The sequence below is a fragment of the Ostrea edulis genome, chromosome 8 (genome assembly GCF_947568905.1).
Source record: "Ostrea edulis chromosome 8, xbOstEdul1.1, whole genome shotgun sequence".
NCBI classification, from domain to species: Eukaryota; Metazoa; Mollusca; class Bivalvia; order Ostreida; family Ostreidae; genus Ostrea; species Ostrea edulis.
In genome coordinates this window covers 62,075,090-62,092,810 of record NC_079171.1, presented here as the reverse complement: position 1 = coordinate 62,092,810, position 17,721 = coordinate 62,075,090, and the positions used below count along the sequence as shown (strand labels likewise).

The 17,721-nt window shown below is 34.9% G+C and overlaps 1 protein-coding gene across 2 annotated transcripts; it reads left to right on the top strand.

Annotated features, from left to right (window-relative positions):
• Positions 1-234: 234 nt before the first annotated feature.
• LOC130049323 (slit homolog 2 protein-like) lies at positions 235-15,706 on the top strand. 2 transcript variants are annotated; one of them, XM_056146733.1, is made up of 4 exons: positions 235-425; positions 7,920-7,991; positions 13,799-13,870; positions 14,738-15,706. In XM_056146733.1, the coding sequence occupies exons 1-4, from the start codon at positions 268-270 to the stop codon at positions 14,760-14,762; spliced, it is 327 nt and encodes a 108-aa protein (XP_056002708.1). In that variant the 5' UTR covers positions 235-267; the 3' UTR covers positions 14,763-15,706. The 2 variants fall into 2 exon arrangements, with proteins under 2 accessions (XP_056002708.1, XP_056002707.1); XM_056146732.1 differs by having other exon boundaries at positions 13,799-15,706.
• Positions 15,707-17,721: the final 2,015 nt, after the last annotated feature.

The following is a 17,721-nucleotide window of genomic DNA, read 5'->3' as shown; positions in this document are numbered from 1 at the left end:
TCAATCATCTATAATCAATTTCCCAATATTAAAATTAGAATACAAATACTAATACAAACAGTGTTAAAACGCATCTAAATGAATCCTTGCTATCTTGTTTCTCAATGTGTTATGCCACGTTACATTCTACACGACAAGAAAAGAAGACGGAAGGAGAATAGCAACAAGTTTCGCTTTGTTCACAATATCTGCTGAATTTGCCATTCAAAGTATGTTTTTTTTATTCTTCTGAGGATTAGCTTTGCCATCGTCCAGCCATTGAGCACTATGTTACTGATACAGCTATTAGTGTTTTATGGCACTGTGATCTCTGTAACGTCCGACAGAGCGTGTGATGTTTGTAACTGTAGCGGTACAGTGGTGAATTGTACTGGCCGGTCATTAACAGAAATCCCGACGGACATTCCGGAGAATACAACAAAGCTGTAAGTACCAGAATCTTACCTTTATTTCATATAGATAATGAACAGCATTTAAGTAATGGATTATATATCAGTCATCACTACTTCATGTGGTTTTAAAACAGAATCAAAGATACTGGCGGATATTAAGCTACAGCCCACACAAATGAAACCACCTTGTCATGCCAAACACTGACCATTGAATTTCTTCATATAAATAATACAAAAGTAAGAGCAGCTTAAACCTAGACCCCTTGATACGCCAGTGGAAGGATCAGATACTTTCAAAGAGTACGTGTGGGTTAAAAACTTAGTTAATGGTTCATGACTGACTTGCATAAACCAGTGCAGTGGATTCATAACTGACTTGCATAAACCAGTGCAGTGGATTCATATGAAATGTACAAGTGTATATTTTCAACATATAGGCACTGAATTAAGTTACAACCACGATCTACTAGATTCAGTTTTAATGACACAATGCGCATACGACTTAAAAGTAGACAAACGTGTACCTTGGTTGAACATGCCATTACAAACTAAATGTATGGTTCGTTCAGACATTGCATTATTAAAGTTATGAGTCACATTCCGGATATATAAGTTCCTGCTCTTACATTACCTATTTGAATGGTTAGTGTCCCTTCTTTCTTTTTCAAATATGCGTATCGTCTTTTTGCGCCATCAATGGAGTAAAATGATATATTCAAAAATTCACTTACAACCAAATGGTGTACAATATCCCCTTCGGTAAAAAAGTATTGCTTATAGGAGTTATGAGATTGATCACTGTGCGTTATCTCCACCTTTCATTCAAGTAAGTTCAAATAAATCTAAAATCTCAGGGCCAATACCAAAATCCAATTGACACAAACAGTGATGCTCTTCGTGTGAGTTCCGGGTTGACCTGCGTTCTCGGGAAGTTTCTGATTTATTCTAAGAAATATTTGTATACATAAATGTATGTTTGGGAATCTAAACTGTGTATGGACTATTTACAAAAGACTCCTAACATATCGTTTAAATATCGCTTACAGTAGGAATCCACAGCTAATGTAATGCGTGACTCTGATGTAGGATGATTGTGTTGTGATGCGTGACTCTGATGTAGTATGATTGCGTTGTGATGCGTGACTCTGGTGTAGGGTGATTGCGTTGTGATGCTTGACTCTGATGTAGCATGGTTGTGTTGTGATGCGTGACTCTGATGTAGCATGGTTGTGATGTGAAGCAAGAGCAGGAGAGGGCCGTCTATGTACATACATTAACAGAGATAGTTTTACTGAGTCAAGTTCTAAAAGAATGCGTTCAACGCCTCCAGTCTGCGTTAGATGACATTTTCTCTTCAGAAACCTTGATCACCTGTCTGAACACTGTGTGACCTATTTAAAATACTATCTTCGACTACATATGTATTCAAGTCACAAACATCAGCAAAAAATCTTCCACTTGTGCAAAGTTGTCTTTTAAATGAAAGGAGAAGATAACGAACACTGATCAATCGCATAGGAATTTACTGAATGCCATAATAAGTGTAACACAAATAATCACTCATCAAGTGTAGTTTATGTCATGAAGGATCGTAATCAAAATAAGTTATAGGTTACCATAAATATATTTACTCCAAGGGATAATAATCAAAATCAGTCATAGTATATAGTAAACAAAACCGATCCTAGTGTATAATTCAAGAAACTAAAAAAAAAATTGAAAGCAACCCAAATGTGTGGTTGCACATTTTGATTTCCATCTTGGTATGATCACGATATCAGCATCCTGGTTGTCATCATCCCCTTGTCTGGGTATAAGACGATTGCATTTTAGAGGACAGATCGCATATTTTTAAACTTTTAAATTTTTTCAGCAAAATTAATTCATTTTATGCCTAAAACTACTTTACATGTGTTTTAAATGACACAGTTTGCGTAGTTTTCGAGTTTGAAAGCGATGAAATTAAAATCTTGCGATATGCATATTTTCTTCGATTTTTTACGCGCCATTATCTGTGACGTCATATGCGACCTCGAGCGAGAAGATTTGAAAACAGTTGTTGGCCATTTCATAAACATATTAGATTTAATTGATAAACAAACAATCATGACATTAACGGCTTGTAAATAACACTACATTAGGGTGTTTTGTGCCGTTTAAGGGTGTACTTGCTGTCAGTAGAGAGGATTTGGACTGTTTTTTTTTTTTTCAATTTTCGAAGGAAGGTATGAGGGACAAGACGTGAATATTTTTTGTCGGCACAATAACTTTGCCATAAAAAAAACCCCAGTAGAATTTGTCCCTGTAATTTTCCAAACAAGCACTTGGACAAAGACGTAGATACACTGCGAGAAAATGGTTTTATCGAAGCTACGCACTGTTACATATGGGCCTACGACATATGCTTTCCGTTCTGCTCTCAAATTGAATACACACTCGCACCAACTGACCTTCACCTTGTAACACATATAGGCAGAACTTTGCTAACAGTGTCTACCAACTGGTAGTTTTAAAAAAAAGAAATTTAAAGATAAAAGATAATTGCACTTTCAATTATAAATAATAAAAAATGATATTTCCCAAATTTGAATTGAATTATAAAGCTTTCATTTTTTTAAGGAACGCGTACGTGTTTACAACAACAGCACGCCACGCTCCTACTTCCTAAGTAACAACGTGTAGATTAAAAATAATAATGATTAATAAAATTGCTTGAATAAAATAATTTAAAGGTATTGTGATTTTCAAAATAAGTTTGATCATTATTATTATTATTATTTTTCGATATGCACCCGTGACAGTAAGTCTAGTTGTCAATGATACGTAATCGTATCATAATTTAGGCCTATCTAACCTCTCCATAAATAAATTTAATAATAATTGCACTGTTTATTTTAGAAAAGCAACAACGCTATTTGCAATTGTTTACAGAAATGACATTACCAAATAGTGTTTAGACAGTGATCCCATGTAAACATCATTTACTTGCAAATTTATGCAGATTTTATACTCGCTTTCCTCGCTACATTTGTGTCGCTATTTGTGTGCACTGGTGGCTAAAAGATATAAGACTCGGGAAATTTGTCAACATCGAAATAAATGTAATCCATGGTAAATAAATAAGGCCCCTAAAACCCGAGTTTTTAAACATATCTAACACTACTTTTACAACAAGTTGATCGACGAAGGTCGCATATGACGTCACTGTACCACGTGACTACTTATCTAATTAACTAGGCTTTTTGAAATCAGGTCTTAAATTTAAGTCCGTATTGTGGCTAATTATCGCAATACTTCAGCAAACGAACTATCACAATTAATTTATATAAGCATAAGGAAGACAAGATGCATATAATTCTGTATACTTTGAAAACACGAGATGTGTCCTTTAAGCTGTGGAGGTTTATACGAGAGTTCATTGTACGCATGCTCTTAAGCAAATTCACTTCTTTATTTTGCTGAATTTTACTTCAGATTATCATTATGAGATTGATCATTGATCGTTATCTTCACCTTTTCATCTTAATGATCACTGTTCGTTATCTTCCCCTGTCATTACTTATAGAGATATGTTTTAACGGTGTGTAACATGGATATATGAACAAGAGCTGTCAGACAACAACATACCTAGCCGGGAAGCATGCCTCTTCTTAGCCTACCCCTTTAGTTCAAAAGTTAAACTGTTTGAAAAAATAGGTCAAAGTCCAAGATTACTTTGTCAAACAGTTTGATACTGTATCACAGGTCAGATCATGCTGAATATGAAATATGAAATTCCTACCTCCTTTGTTCAAATGATGTAGACATTGTTAATGTTTTTGAAAAGAAAGTCTAAGTCAAAGGTCAATGGTTCCGGTAACAAAAGAAATGTATTTTAATTACGCATCTATATTTGTAACATCAAACCCCATTCATTTCGGTTCAAAATATGTAAAAGCTTTCGAAAAGTTGGTAAAACGTCAAGGCCAAGGTCATTAGGTCAAATCCTGGACCAAAACATATACATTTCCATAATGCATTTGTATGTGACGTTTCAAAACCCTATCCCTTACTTCAAAAGATACAGCCCAGGTCAAAGTTTTTGAAAAATAGGTCAATGTCCAAGGTCACAGGATACAATGTTGTCCCAATGAGACATCTATATGTTAAATATCAGAACCCTATCCCCCTTTGTACAAAACATACAATCTATCTTAGAGTTTTTGATAAATAGATGAAAATCCACAGTAAAAGTATATAGCTCAAAAGTCTTGGTACCAAAACAAAGCTATCTTTATGAGGCATCTATGTATTGAATATCGAAACCATATCTTCCTTAGTTCGACAGATTTCGTCCATGTTAATTTTTTATCCTTCAAGTGTAAAAGTTATACGGTACCAATTTTGATACATCAGATGCGCATTTCGACAAATAATGTCTATTTAGTGATGCTCAAGCCGAAAGTATGGAAATCCGAAATAACAAGAAACTTATAAGAAATAAAAAGAAAAACAGAGTACCAAAGACTTGATTCAAATTCAGCTAAGGATAAGAGCTATGCATGAGGGAGATACCCCTTAATTTTGAAATGGGTTTCTAAATTTTATCACAGCAATTAAATATACATTCGTATTTTCAAGATAGTAACGAAGTACTTAGCAACTGGACTGTAGAGATTCTCGGGGACTAACATTCCATCAGCAGATGACAATAGCTCTCCGAACAGTGGTCCCGGCGAGTTAAAATATCGTCAGTTAAAACTCTAATTTCTTAATCGAAATATCTCGTTAATTTAATGGATATGGTCAAATTTGTTTTCGGTCAAACTGTTTGATTTAGTGGTACAGCCATATCAGTTTGAACCAGTTAGGAATGCCTGACATGCCAATATGGTTCCTCATAAGAGAATGGTTTTAAAGAGGAGCTTTCAGATCAATATTTCTAGCCATCAGATAGACACACTGGTTTTCGCTATAGTTTACCTGATCATCATAGAGGGTCCACGGTGGCTGTTATCAGTCGACAGGGAATGTTTACTCCTCCTAGGCGCCCGATTCCACCAACGATCCGTGTATGTACTGAAGAAGGAACAGGGCGTGGAAAGGACCTTTGAACTTGCTTGTATCGTTGGTCCTAGCGGTGTTTGATTAACAAATTACCCACAATTCTGAAATATTGTATTCTATCATGTAAACGGTGGTGGTAGCTCATTGAGTATAGCGTTGTAACCAAGACACTATGAGTTCAAGACCTGTTTTTAACCTGCTCACCATTAAGAAGTGAGAGTCAGAGTCATGCATCTTAGAAAAGGATATCAAAATGATATCAAAACAAATATCCGATGTTGCGGTGAATTTTGAAACCCGAAATAGCTATCATTGCTACAACCTTGAGTGCTAACATTCGACATAGATACACAAAAAAGATGGTCACGTTCTGAAAAAAAAAGTAATACAAAAATTATCGTGCCATGCAGAGTAGATTTATAAATGGTGTTTGAAGTGAAACAAGCCCCATTAAAATCATTTGTTTATATACTAGCGGAAAAAAGAAACTGTGCATTATTTGATATATGAAAGAAACCCAAAAAATAACAATGGACATATTTTAATTTTTGTAATACTGTTAACAAATGTATTCGTTTCAACATTTCATAATCCATCAATGTTAACGTCAAATAACGTCAATTTCAGCACACTCGAAAGACACTGGTATTCGAATTTGAATTAATAAAGTTAATATCGCGTGTGACCACCATTTGCATTCACGCATGTTTGACAACGGCGCCTCATTGATGCAATTAAAGTGTTCAGAAATTTTTGAGTGATGTTGCTCCAGAAGTTTGTTAAAGCCTGGCCCAAATCAACGAATGTCACTGGCTGATTTGGTAAACGGCGTAGACGCCGTTCCATTTAATTCCAGACGTGATCGATCGGCGATAAATCGGGGGAAACAGCTGGCCAAGCCAAGATATCGACATTCTGTTGAAAAAATAGCCCTGACTAAACGTGCAACATGCATGCCCTTACGCTGTCTTGCTGCAGAGTGGTGTGACTTTGCTGTCCCTGTATGAAGGGTATCACATGGCGCTGAATAATGTCGTCTCGATAGCGTACGCCGGTGATATTTCCATTGACAATTTGTAGAGGGGTCCTTCCGTGTGCTGCTATTCCACCCCACACCATAACGCCACCTCCACCGAATTGTCGATGTTGCACAACACAAGCGTCCTGGTATAGCTCCCCAACGCGACGATAACGCTACAACGGCCATAATTGCTATCCAAATGAAATCTGGATTCATTAATGAACAGAATATTGGCCCAGTCCTGTATTCTGAATCGCAGATGTCATCTACGCCACAGTAGTCTAGTGATACGATGACGTTGAAGCAGTATTGGGCGCACCGCTGGACGTCTTGGTCTGATGTTGGGCTCGTGTAGACGATTACGCACAGTTCTTGGACTGATTGGTCAAAGTCCAGGAATGTTCCGAGCAGTCAAACTTGCTGTCTGGAAGCGATTTATCAGGCGCACAAGTCTATTGTGGTTGTCCTGTCGACGCAACGTCACACGAGGACGCCTAGAACGTGGTCGATCCCGAGTGTTATCAGACTGTTGGAAATGTCTCCTTAATGACTGGATGGTGTTCCAATGAACTCCAAAGTGTCTTGCTACGATATTTTATGCCATTCCAGCTTCAAGCATTCCTTAACGAATAGTATCCAAACAAACGTTTTACACTTTACAACCGAATATTCGAACCTAGAAACGATACAAATTCATTGAAGTAATTAATTTCGAGGCAACTTTTAATTCTAGTGATTAATCCGGAGAGAAAAATATACATTTCTTAAAACCAGACTTTATAAGGCAAATATACCTTTTCAGTTTATGATGAACAACTATTTTTTTTTTCATGTCAACAATTGATTATTTTCACCTCTTTCTGTCTCATGTAGCTAACTTTGTTTATTATGGTGAATACTAATGACTGATAAGGAAACATGTGAGGAAGATATTTCATTTACATATCTTGAATCATGAGGTACTCTTAATGTAAAAACCGAAAGTCTAGCTTACCTAAAAAACCTCTAATATTTTCGCCACCTTGGCTAAAATCGCATTCCAACACTCATAGATATGTATATGTAGCGTGGTTCAGGAAATCAGGTTCACCATACTACAGTGTTGATGTTAGAGTAAACCGCTCGCACTATTAGAGTCTTTTATACCAAAAATAGTAAAGAGTGAAGATTAGAATTTGCTATATCAAATAGTTGTACCATTTGTTTCATTTATTGTATCGTGTGATGGTACCTCTCTAAATTCTAATCAGAATATTATCTTCAACGTGCTTGCAAAACAATGGCGCCATGCTTTTTAACCTCGTATTGTGAAGAAGTAATGAAGTATTAGTTATGAATCGAAATACTCGTTGTCGAAAACAATTTCTTTTTAAAAACAATGATTGCATTTTTTTTTGCTATATCAGTGTTATATCGGAAATAAATTTGCCACTAACTGTATACATTTATTTTTCTTTCAGGTTCCTAAACGGCAGTCAAATAAGAGACATACCACAGACAGCATTCCTCAGTCTAGTAAATTTACAATGGCTGTAAGTATACCTTTCTTGTAAATTTGAAAACGAAACAAACTGAATATAACTGAAAAGGTGAAAAGAACGAACGGTGATCAATCTCATAATTCCTATAAGCAATACAAAATAGATAGTTGGGCAAACACGGATCCTTAGACACACCAAAGGCGGGATCACGTGTTTCGGAGGTGTAAGCATCCCCTATCGACCGGTCACACCCGCCGTGACCCCTATATCCGGATCAGATAAACGGAGGTATCCGTAGTCGAGATCAGTGTGCCAAGAACGGCCTAACAATCGGTATAAAACACGTCAGACAGCATTTGACGAACTAGATCGTTACTAAAAATAGATTCGTAATACAACAATTCGTATTGGCATTTATGAAATGATAGATTTCAGCGTCTAACAAATGCACGCAAGATTAAACAATCAAGCCACAGCCTATTTATTTTACAAACGATATCCACCAGATTGACACTTAAGAATATCTTAACATGTAGCCACCCATGTCAGTCTCCCAGAAAATTGTTTTGAATGTGTTTTAAACAGAAATGCGAGTCAGAAATATATATGACACACTGTTTGGTCTCAGACAATATCACTATGCTTGTAGTACATAGAGTATTATGTAAACCATTGAGCCAAGAAGTGTTTTAAGTGTGTGAATATAATTGTATTGCTTTGTGTGCTTGATATCATGTTTTATTACATTTTAGTCGAGTTCCAATTTTACTAAAAATAGATGATTGAAAAAAGACAAAAAAAGACAAGAAATACTTAGTTTCTGCAGTGGTGTTACATCTAATTCCTATTGGAAATCCTGCGAAAGTTGAAGATCACAAGTGTGATCAATCGTACATCTTATGAAAGGCGAATATAACGCTTAAATGATAAATACGAAAGTGAGAGTAGAAAAAACAAACCTTTCCGATAATATGGCGGGTGAAATAAGGTGGCGGGGTTTGTAAATATTCCTTATTGACCGCCATGAATCATATACAGTACATCCAATGCGTATTATTCATATAATTGCGCTACATCCACCTCGTATTACAATATCCCTCGATTAAACCTTACGATTGCTTATTGGGGATTTGACTACAGCAATGTATAACACGTTGTGTTGTAAGTTACCACTGTTCAGAGGATTGATTGTTTTTACCTGTTTTTACCTGTTCGCAATTCTGAGTACAAGTTATAGATCGAAGTTTTCATAAGATATACCATATTATTATTTTGTCATAGAATTTTAATGCTGTTTATTTTCAAGTCTAGTTCGTTTGGGTATGACACCAAATTTAACCCGTCAATTTTGTGCTATCGTGTGGGTGCTTACATTTCTCTGGTTGTTTGGAATTGTTTTCTACAAATTAAAAATTCAATTAAAGAGCTACAGAACTTCATGTTGTACAGTGCAGTTATTTTTGTATTGAACTGTAAGGAATGAAGCATGTTAGACCTATGTTATGGAATATAACCGAACACTTTATTTAATCCCCTTTGCAGATGACAAACAATAACCTGCATCAATTTAAGTAAATATCGTATAGCATAGCATATAATCTACTTGATCCACTAGGTTATCAAAAGAAATTCTACTAAATAGTGAACAAAACCTTTTCAAATTGATTAAAATAAACAAAATCTGCCATAACATGAACTGACCAAATCAATGTCATCTCTAGTGTTTAGAATTATATGTAAATTAAGGTATATGTAATCAATATTAAACAAAATCAACTGTATTCTATAGTAAACATAATAAAAAGTTTAAATAAAACAGGTTCAATAGTAGTCTATCGTAAAAATGATAAAATAGTAGTCTATAGTAAACATAATCTGCTGTAGTCTATAGTAAACAGAATCAATTGTAGTCTATAGTAAACAAAAACAATTGTAGTCAATAGTAAACAGAATCAATTGTAGTATATAGTAAACAGAATCAATATCAGTATATAGTAAACAGAATCAATAGCAGCATATAGAAAACAGAATCAATAGAAGTCCATAGTAAACATAATCAATAGTAGTCTATAGTAAATAGAATCAACAGTAGTCTGTGTTAAAAATAACCAACTGTAGTCTATAGTACACATAATTGATGACTACAGTCAGTGTAATACAGATAATAAATCGTAATGTGTAGTTTATGCCATGAAGGATAATAATCAAACTAAATCATACAATATCTTAAATATATATCATGCTAGTCTATAATAAGTAAAAATAATTCCACGTACATACAAAACAGAATCAGTCCTATTATATGAAAAACAAAATAAATATGTGTATACTGTACACGAACACAGTCTTATTGTTTAGCAAGAAATAAACTGCAGTGTATAGTATGGATATAGTATTAATAGTATAGATTGATCACTGTTCGTTATCTTCACCTTTCATAGTAAAGAAAATAAATCCCTGAGTATAGTAAACAAAATCAATCCTCGTGTATCCTAACCCTAATCCATGAAGCGATGTAACATTTTAAAGAAATCTCATTGTGCAGTTACACACGTCAGTTTCTCTCTTTTAATGATCACGATCTTGGTAACCTGGTAGTAATCGTTTCCGTGTCTCACTATATGACGGTTCTGTTTTAAGCTATAGAGGTTTTTACGAAGATATCATTGTAGGTATGCTCTCAACCAAATCCCCTTGTTTATTTTGTTACAAACTACTTCATATTATGGTATGATATTGACCACTCTTCGTTAACTTCACTTTTTCATCCTCAGGATTATATTACTTATACCGACATGTGTTAAATGGTGCATACTTGGATTTTTGAACAAGAGCTGTCAGAAGACAACATAGCTTGTCTGGAAGAATGCCTCTTCTTAGTTTGAAAGGTTGAAGGTTTTGAAAAATAGGTCAAAATCCAAGGTTACTAGGTAAAACCTTTTGATACCATGTCGAAGATCCGGACATGCTGCATTTGGATATGAAATGTTAAATCCCCACCCACTTGGTTCAATAGATAAATACAATGTTAATGCTTTTGAAAAGAAGGTCAAAGTCCAGGGTCAACAGGTCTGATAACAAAAGAAATATATTCGAATTACTCATCTATATGTATGACATCAAAGTCCCATTCCTTTCTGTTCAAACGTTATAGCCCAGTTGAAAGCTTTCTAAAAGTTGCTCAAAGTTCAAGGCATATGTCATCAGCTCAAATACCTTCACTAAAACATAGATATTTTCATGAGGTATTATATGTGAAAAATCAAAATCCTACAACAACAACCCCCCCCCCCCCCCGATTCAAAAGATATAGTCTATATTCACGTTTTTGATAAGTTGGTCAATGTCAAAAGTTACAGGGTAAAATGTCTTGGTACCAATATAATAGCGTATTCATGAAGCATCTGTATGTGAAATATCAAAGCCATACCCCTTGGTTCAAAAGATATAGCCCAGGTTAAAGTTTTTGATAAGTAGGTAAAACTCCGCAGTAAAGGTCAATAAGTCAAAAGTATTGGTATCAAAACAATGGTCTCTTCGTGAGGCATCTCTTCATGAAATATTAAAACTATGTCTCTCTTGGTTCAAAAGAGTTAGCCCATGTTAAAACTTTTTTTTCAGGCACAATATTTATTCACCAAATGACAGTCAGGGTTTTAACATCATGGCCTTGCACACCCACCTAACTAGGGGGTACAGAATAGTTTGGCTTATCATATGTACAAGATAATGTTAATCTGATATGTTGTCAAAACTAAAAGCGTTCGTCCCAGATGTGGATGACCGGGGTTCGAATCCCGGCCGCGACATACCTAAGTCGTTAAAACAGGTGCCGACAGTTCCATCGCTAAACGCTCGGCATTATGTGTGAATGTCACGGGTCCTCGGAGATGACCTTAAAAACGGATGACCCGTGTCACAGTAGGTGTGACACGCTAAAGAACCCTCACTACTCAATGGCTGTAAGCGCCGAACATAGGCGTAAATTTGAAGCCCTTCACCGGTCTTGGTGATACCTCCATATCAGTGAAAAATTCCCGATGGAGATGTTAAGCAACATACAATCAATGAATCAAAACTAAAAGGTATCAAATCTGTATCAAATGTACTGTTCTGATATTTGATAATAACTTAAAGATCAGAGATGATAATGTATAGAACTACATATATATTCAAGTTATAGGGCTCACGGCGGGTGTGACCAGTCAACAGTCAACCAGTGTGACCAGTCAACAGGGAATGTTTACTCCTCCCAGACACCTGATCCCACCTCTGGTGTGTCCAGGGGTCCGTTTCTACCCAACTATCTATTTTGTGTTGCTTATAGGAGTTATGAGATTTATCACAGTTCGTTATCTTTGCCTTTCATTCAAGAAACCATATATATATATATATATATATATATATATATATATATATATATATATATATTATAATATATATAAGTGATATTCAGAGACGGGGAAAAAAAACCCATTTCATTGGTATTCTAAAGCCAAAACTTAATAGTCTTTTATAATTGCCTATGATTTTCCCGTACTTTTTCCAGATCATTGTTGTACATTATCCACGACGTCACAATATAAACAATTAACGGTCCGCTTACTTTGACGCCATAATCGCTGTTACTATGATACTGCTATGTATACATTTTTGTAAAGTTTCTGAAGATGTAATGAAAGCGATAAAGCTTTACGGAGGATTTCTGTTTTCTTTTCATATTTTTTTTAATATATATATATATATATATATATATATATATATATATATATATATATATTTCGCAATTTCTATGGTCGTTATAACGATCTAGTTCGTCAATACAACCTCGCATTGGGTCAAATGCTGTCTGACGTGTTTCGTACCGATTGTTAAGCCGTTCTTGGCACACTGATTTTGACTGCGGATAACTCCGTTTACCTGATCAGGATATAGGGCTCACGGCGGGTGTGACCGGTCAACAGGGGATGCTTACTCCTCCTAGGCACCTTATCCCACCTCTGGTTTGTCCAGGGGTCCGTGTTTGCCCAACTATCTATTTTGTATTGCTTGTAAGAGTTATGAGATTGATCACTGTTCGTTATCTTCACCTTGCACACACACACACACACACACACACACACACACACACACACACACACACACACACACACACACACACACACACACACACATATATATATATATATATATATATATATATGAAAGGCGAAGATAACAAACTTTAGGGAGAGGGCTTAAATAGGCTATGCCTGCTGTCCGATCCCATTCACATTGTGAATAAAATATAGTTTAAATTGAAGTTAACGAACAGTGATCAATCTCATAACTGCTATAAACAATACAAAATATATCTATCTATCTATATATCTAAATATATATCTATCTATTTATCTATCTCTCTATCTATCTATCTATCTATCTATCTATCTATTTATCTATAGACTTTCAGAAATCATGTTCACCATACCGCAGTGTTGATGTTAGACTAGAACCGTACATATTATCAATGTCTTTTATACCAAAATAACAAAGAAAATATTTGTGAATATTATGATTTGCTGTATTAAATCGTTAGACCATTTGTCTCATTTATTTCTTAACAAAACACATTTTCATTGAATCATATTATGGTACTTCTCTGAATTAGAATAAATTGACTATCTTGAAAGTACCAACACATCAATTCCACTATGTTTTTAAGCTCATATTGTGAAGAAGTAGAGTAATAGCTATGAATCGTGATACTCATTGTCATAAAACCTTTTTATTTAAAAACGCGTATAACATTTTTCTGCGATATCAATGTTATATCAGAGACAGCACTGACTAACTATATACATTTATTTTTCTTTCAGGTGGCTACATGACAATCAAATAACAGAAATACCACAGAGAGCATTCTCCAGTCTCGTCAATTTAGAAGAACTGTACGTGTATTTTTCTTGTAAATTTGAAGAAAAAAACCCAACATAACGGGATGATCGTCTAAAATTGATACGTAATACAATAATACATCCAAAGGATGCATTTGAGCCTTTATCACACGCATGCACTATCAAGTCAATGTCAATTTGCAATCACAGTCTATGAATCTTAATAACCATATTGACACCTACCAATAATTAAACATGTAGTCATTCATGTTTGTTTCCTAGGAAATTATTTTCAATGTATTTTAAAGAGTTTTGGAAATTTCAATCAAAACAATCGATCGATGAGGAACAAGAGCGAGCATAGTGAGTACAAATCAACTCTTGACGTTTCTATGTTTATTGTTGTCAAGAGATATACAGTTAAATCCCGGTCCAGTTGGAGATTATCTATGTATTTGCTGTGATAAAGAACAAATTTTAAACACAAAATTTGGACCTGGAAAGTTTGGGTGGATCTGTGATTAATGTATAGATATTTGTAGTGGAAATTCCACCGTGGATCCGAGTGTGAATGAAATTTTAACAACTTTACTTAGAGGTATCAAATTTGCTCATGTTAACATATGTGGTATTCTCAATATGCTTGACCAAATCAAGATTTTACTAAAAGATGGAATATTTGATGTTTTTGCTGTCACAGAGAGCAAATTTGATTGTCATATTTCCGATTCTGAAATTAAAATCAAAGGATACACTGTTATAAAGAGGGTTCGTAATCGGCATGGAGGAGGTGTACTCATGTTTATTAAAGAAAAATAGACTGCAATGAACATAATTATGCAAAGATGAAAATTTAGAATTTTTGACAGTAGATATCAAACTTTTTAATTCACCAAAAATCAATGTAGGAGTTGTTTACAGACCGCCCGATTCCAACTCACAATGAATAGAAGATGTCGAGGAGCGGATGGAGGATTTGTCAACTTCCTTTACCGAACATGTGATCATGGGCGACTTCAATATAGACCAATTAAAGTTTTAAATCCGCGATGGAAACATGCGGTCTCACTCAAATGATAAACGGGCGTACCCGTGTGACGTGCGATAGCAGTACGTTGATAGATCATATATATGTTAACCATCCCGTGTTCTATAGCTCCAGGGGAGTAATGCCAATCGGGCTGAGCGATCATCACCTTGTATATTCGATACGAAAGAAATTTCAAGCTGTTTCACCACTTAACCACATTCATGTAAAGTATAGAGATCAAAAGAAACTAATTGAAAGATATTTTATCAACGATCTTAATGCTGTTGATTGGAACTCGCTGAAATCATTACCGGACATCGATAGCATGTGGTCACCTTTCCATTCTATGTTCATGACAGTTGTCAACAAGCATATGCCGATAAAAGAACGACGTATCCGCAGTGACTCTGATAAGTGAATAAATGATGATATTCTTTCAGAAATGCGACAGAGGGATATATTACACCGCCGAGCAATAAAGTCACGTGACAAATCCGACTGGAAATTATATAAGACCGCAAGAAACAGGGTAGTGAACAAAAATTAACAATGCTAAACGTGAATTTGTGGAAAGTGCAATAAATCAAGCCAATACAAAACCAAAAGACATGTGAAAAAAATGAAACAATTCTTACCAACGGAATCGGCAACCGCTACGCCAACCTATTTAGAAATGGACCGGACAACCCGTTACATATACAAAATACACGACCAATACTTTTAACGACTTCTTTTGCGGCATTGGACACAAACATACAGAGAAATTTGACAGTTCATTACCTGAAATTGAACAATTAATGCCTTTTAGCATTCCAAATATTTATTAATTTTGTCAGAAATGAAATAAATGTTATGTCAAATTCGAATGCTATTTCTGTTAAACTGTTGAGAATTAGCTCAGGTGTGATTGGTGAAATTTTAACATATCTGTTAAACATGTCTATAAAACGTGGTGTGGTTGGATCGGAACGGAAAAAAGCTAGAGATATCTCTCTTTTTAAATCTGGTGACAAATTTATGGAGAACAATTATCGACCCGTGTCAGTTTTAGCAATCGTGAGCAAAATTATAGAAAGGCATGTTTTTAACTCATTTTACGAGTATTTTGATAAAAACAATCTTTTAACGGAGGATCAATCCGGTTTTAGACCAACGCATTCTTGCGAAACAGCACTTCATAACAATATTGATAAATGGTTAAGTAATATAGATAGTGGCAAATTAACAGGTGTTCTTTTTATTGATCTTAGTAAAGCCTTTGACACTGAAAACCACCAGGTATTGTTACACAAGCTTTTATCATTTGGTATTTGTCAAAATTCTTTGAAATGAATTCAGTCTTATCTTAGCGGAAGATCACAATGTGTTAAATGGAAAGGTGTTTTGTCAGATGAAATATACGTTACAATAGGAGTGCCTCAGGGGTCCATATTGGGTCCATTGTTCTTCATTTTATTTGTTAACGATTATCCTAAATGCCCAAAGCACTCAAATGTCTCTATATATGCAGATGATACATCTCAGGATGTTTCACTTCAATCTATTGATGTTATTAAGCAAAGGTTACATGATGATCTTTTAAACTCTATGAAATGGATGGAAAGTAATAAATGTACGATGAATTTGGAAAAAACACAATGTATGTTGATAGGCACTGCACAAAAACTCTCAAAGTGTAGAAAAATGTGTATCAAAGTAGGATATATTGTTTTAGATACTGTTAAAACGGCCAAACTTCTTGGTGTATAAATATATGAATGTCTAACCTGGTCTGTACACATTGATTCTTTATGCAAGAAACTTTCACAGAAAATAGGCATTTTACGTCGTCTGCAAACTTTTATATCAAATGCAGCATTATTGAAAATTTATAACACTGTTATATTTCCTCATTTTAATTATTATTGCACAGTTTGGTGCTCAGGCAAAAGCAGGGTTTTTATCGACAGACGTTTCAAATTACAGAAAAGGGAAGCCAGCATTATATTGAAGGTGAAAGTAACTCAGACTTCTACAGCTGATATTTTTAGTGTTCTTAAATGGATGCCTGTTCATGATTATGTTGTATAAAGAAAACTAGTGCTTGTTTTTAAGGTTCTTAATAACATGACACCAGAAGATATGAACGTTTTTAGTTTTGTCAGCCAAGTTAGTTCCAGAACAAGAACAAGTAGCGATAGTGGCATTTTATATTTACCAAAAGTTCGAACTGAATATTATAAACGGTCTTTTAAGGTATTTTTTAACAATTTCATGGAATCAGTTGCCCGAGTATGTCAAGCTGTGGTTCTATTACATCTTTTAAATCAGCATATTTGCAGCATTATTACTCAAATAAGTGATATATAAATATAATGTATATTTTTATTTTTCCCCCAGTGATATCGTGTGTATATTTTATGTATATAAACTACTCAAATTTTGATAAGGATCACTAGGTTATATGTGGGTAATTTACCACTAACATAACAAAAGACATAAAGAACATGACCCACAATATGCCATTTTTGGCCTACCAAATTTGGAAAAATTAAAGAACACTTTAGAATAAATCTAAGATTATATTTTTTATCCATAACATGAGCCAAATTGCATTGCGCAATCGTTTCCTCACACCGGATGTTTAAAGCACTCAAATAAATGCCCAAACCTACCGCAGTTTCACGTTTTCCGGGAAAATCGCATAAATTTGCCAACTTCAGTCTATAAATTCACATGGGCCGCATTACTCACGACTCAATTTTGTAAACAAAAATTAAAATGCAAAGTTAGATTAACACTTTCCATTAAAAAAATTAACTCGTAATCAATGCGGCCATGTCGAAAAAAAAATAATAACAAAAGTGTCGTCTGGAAACGTCAGATTCCAAGGAAG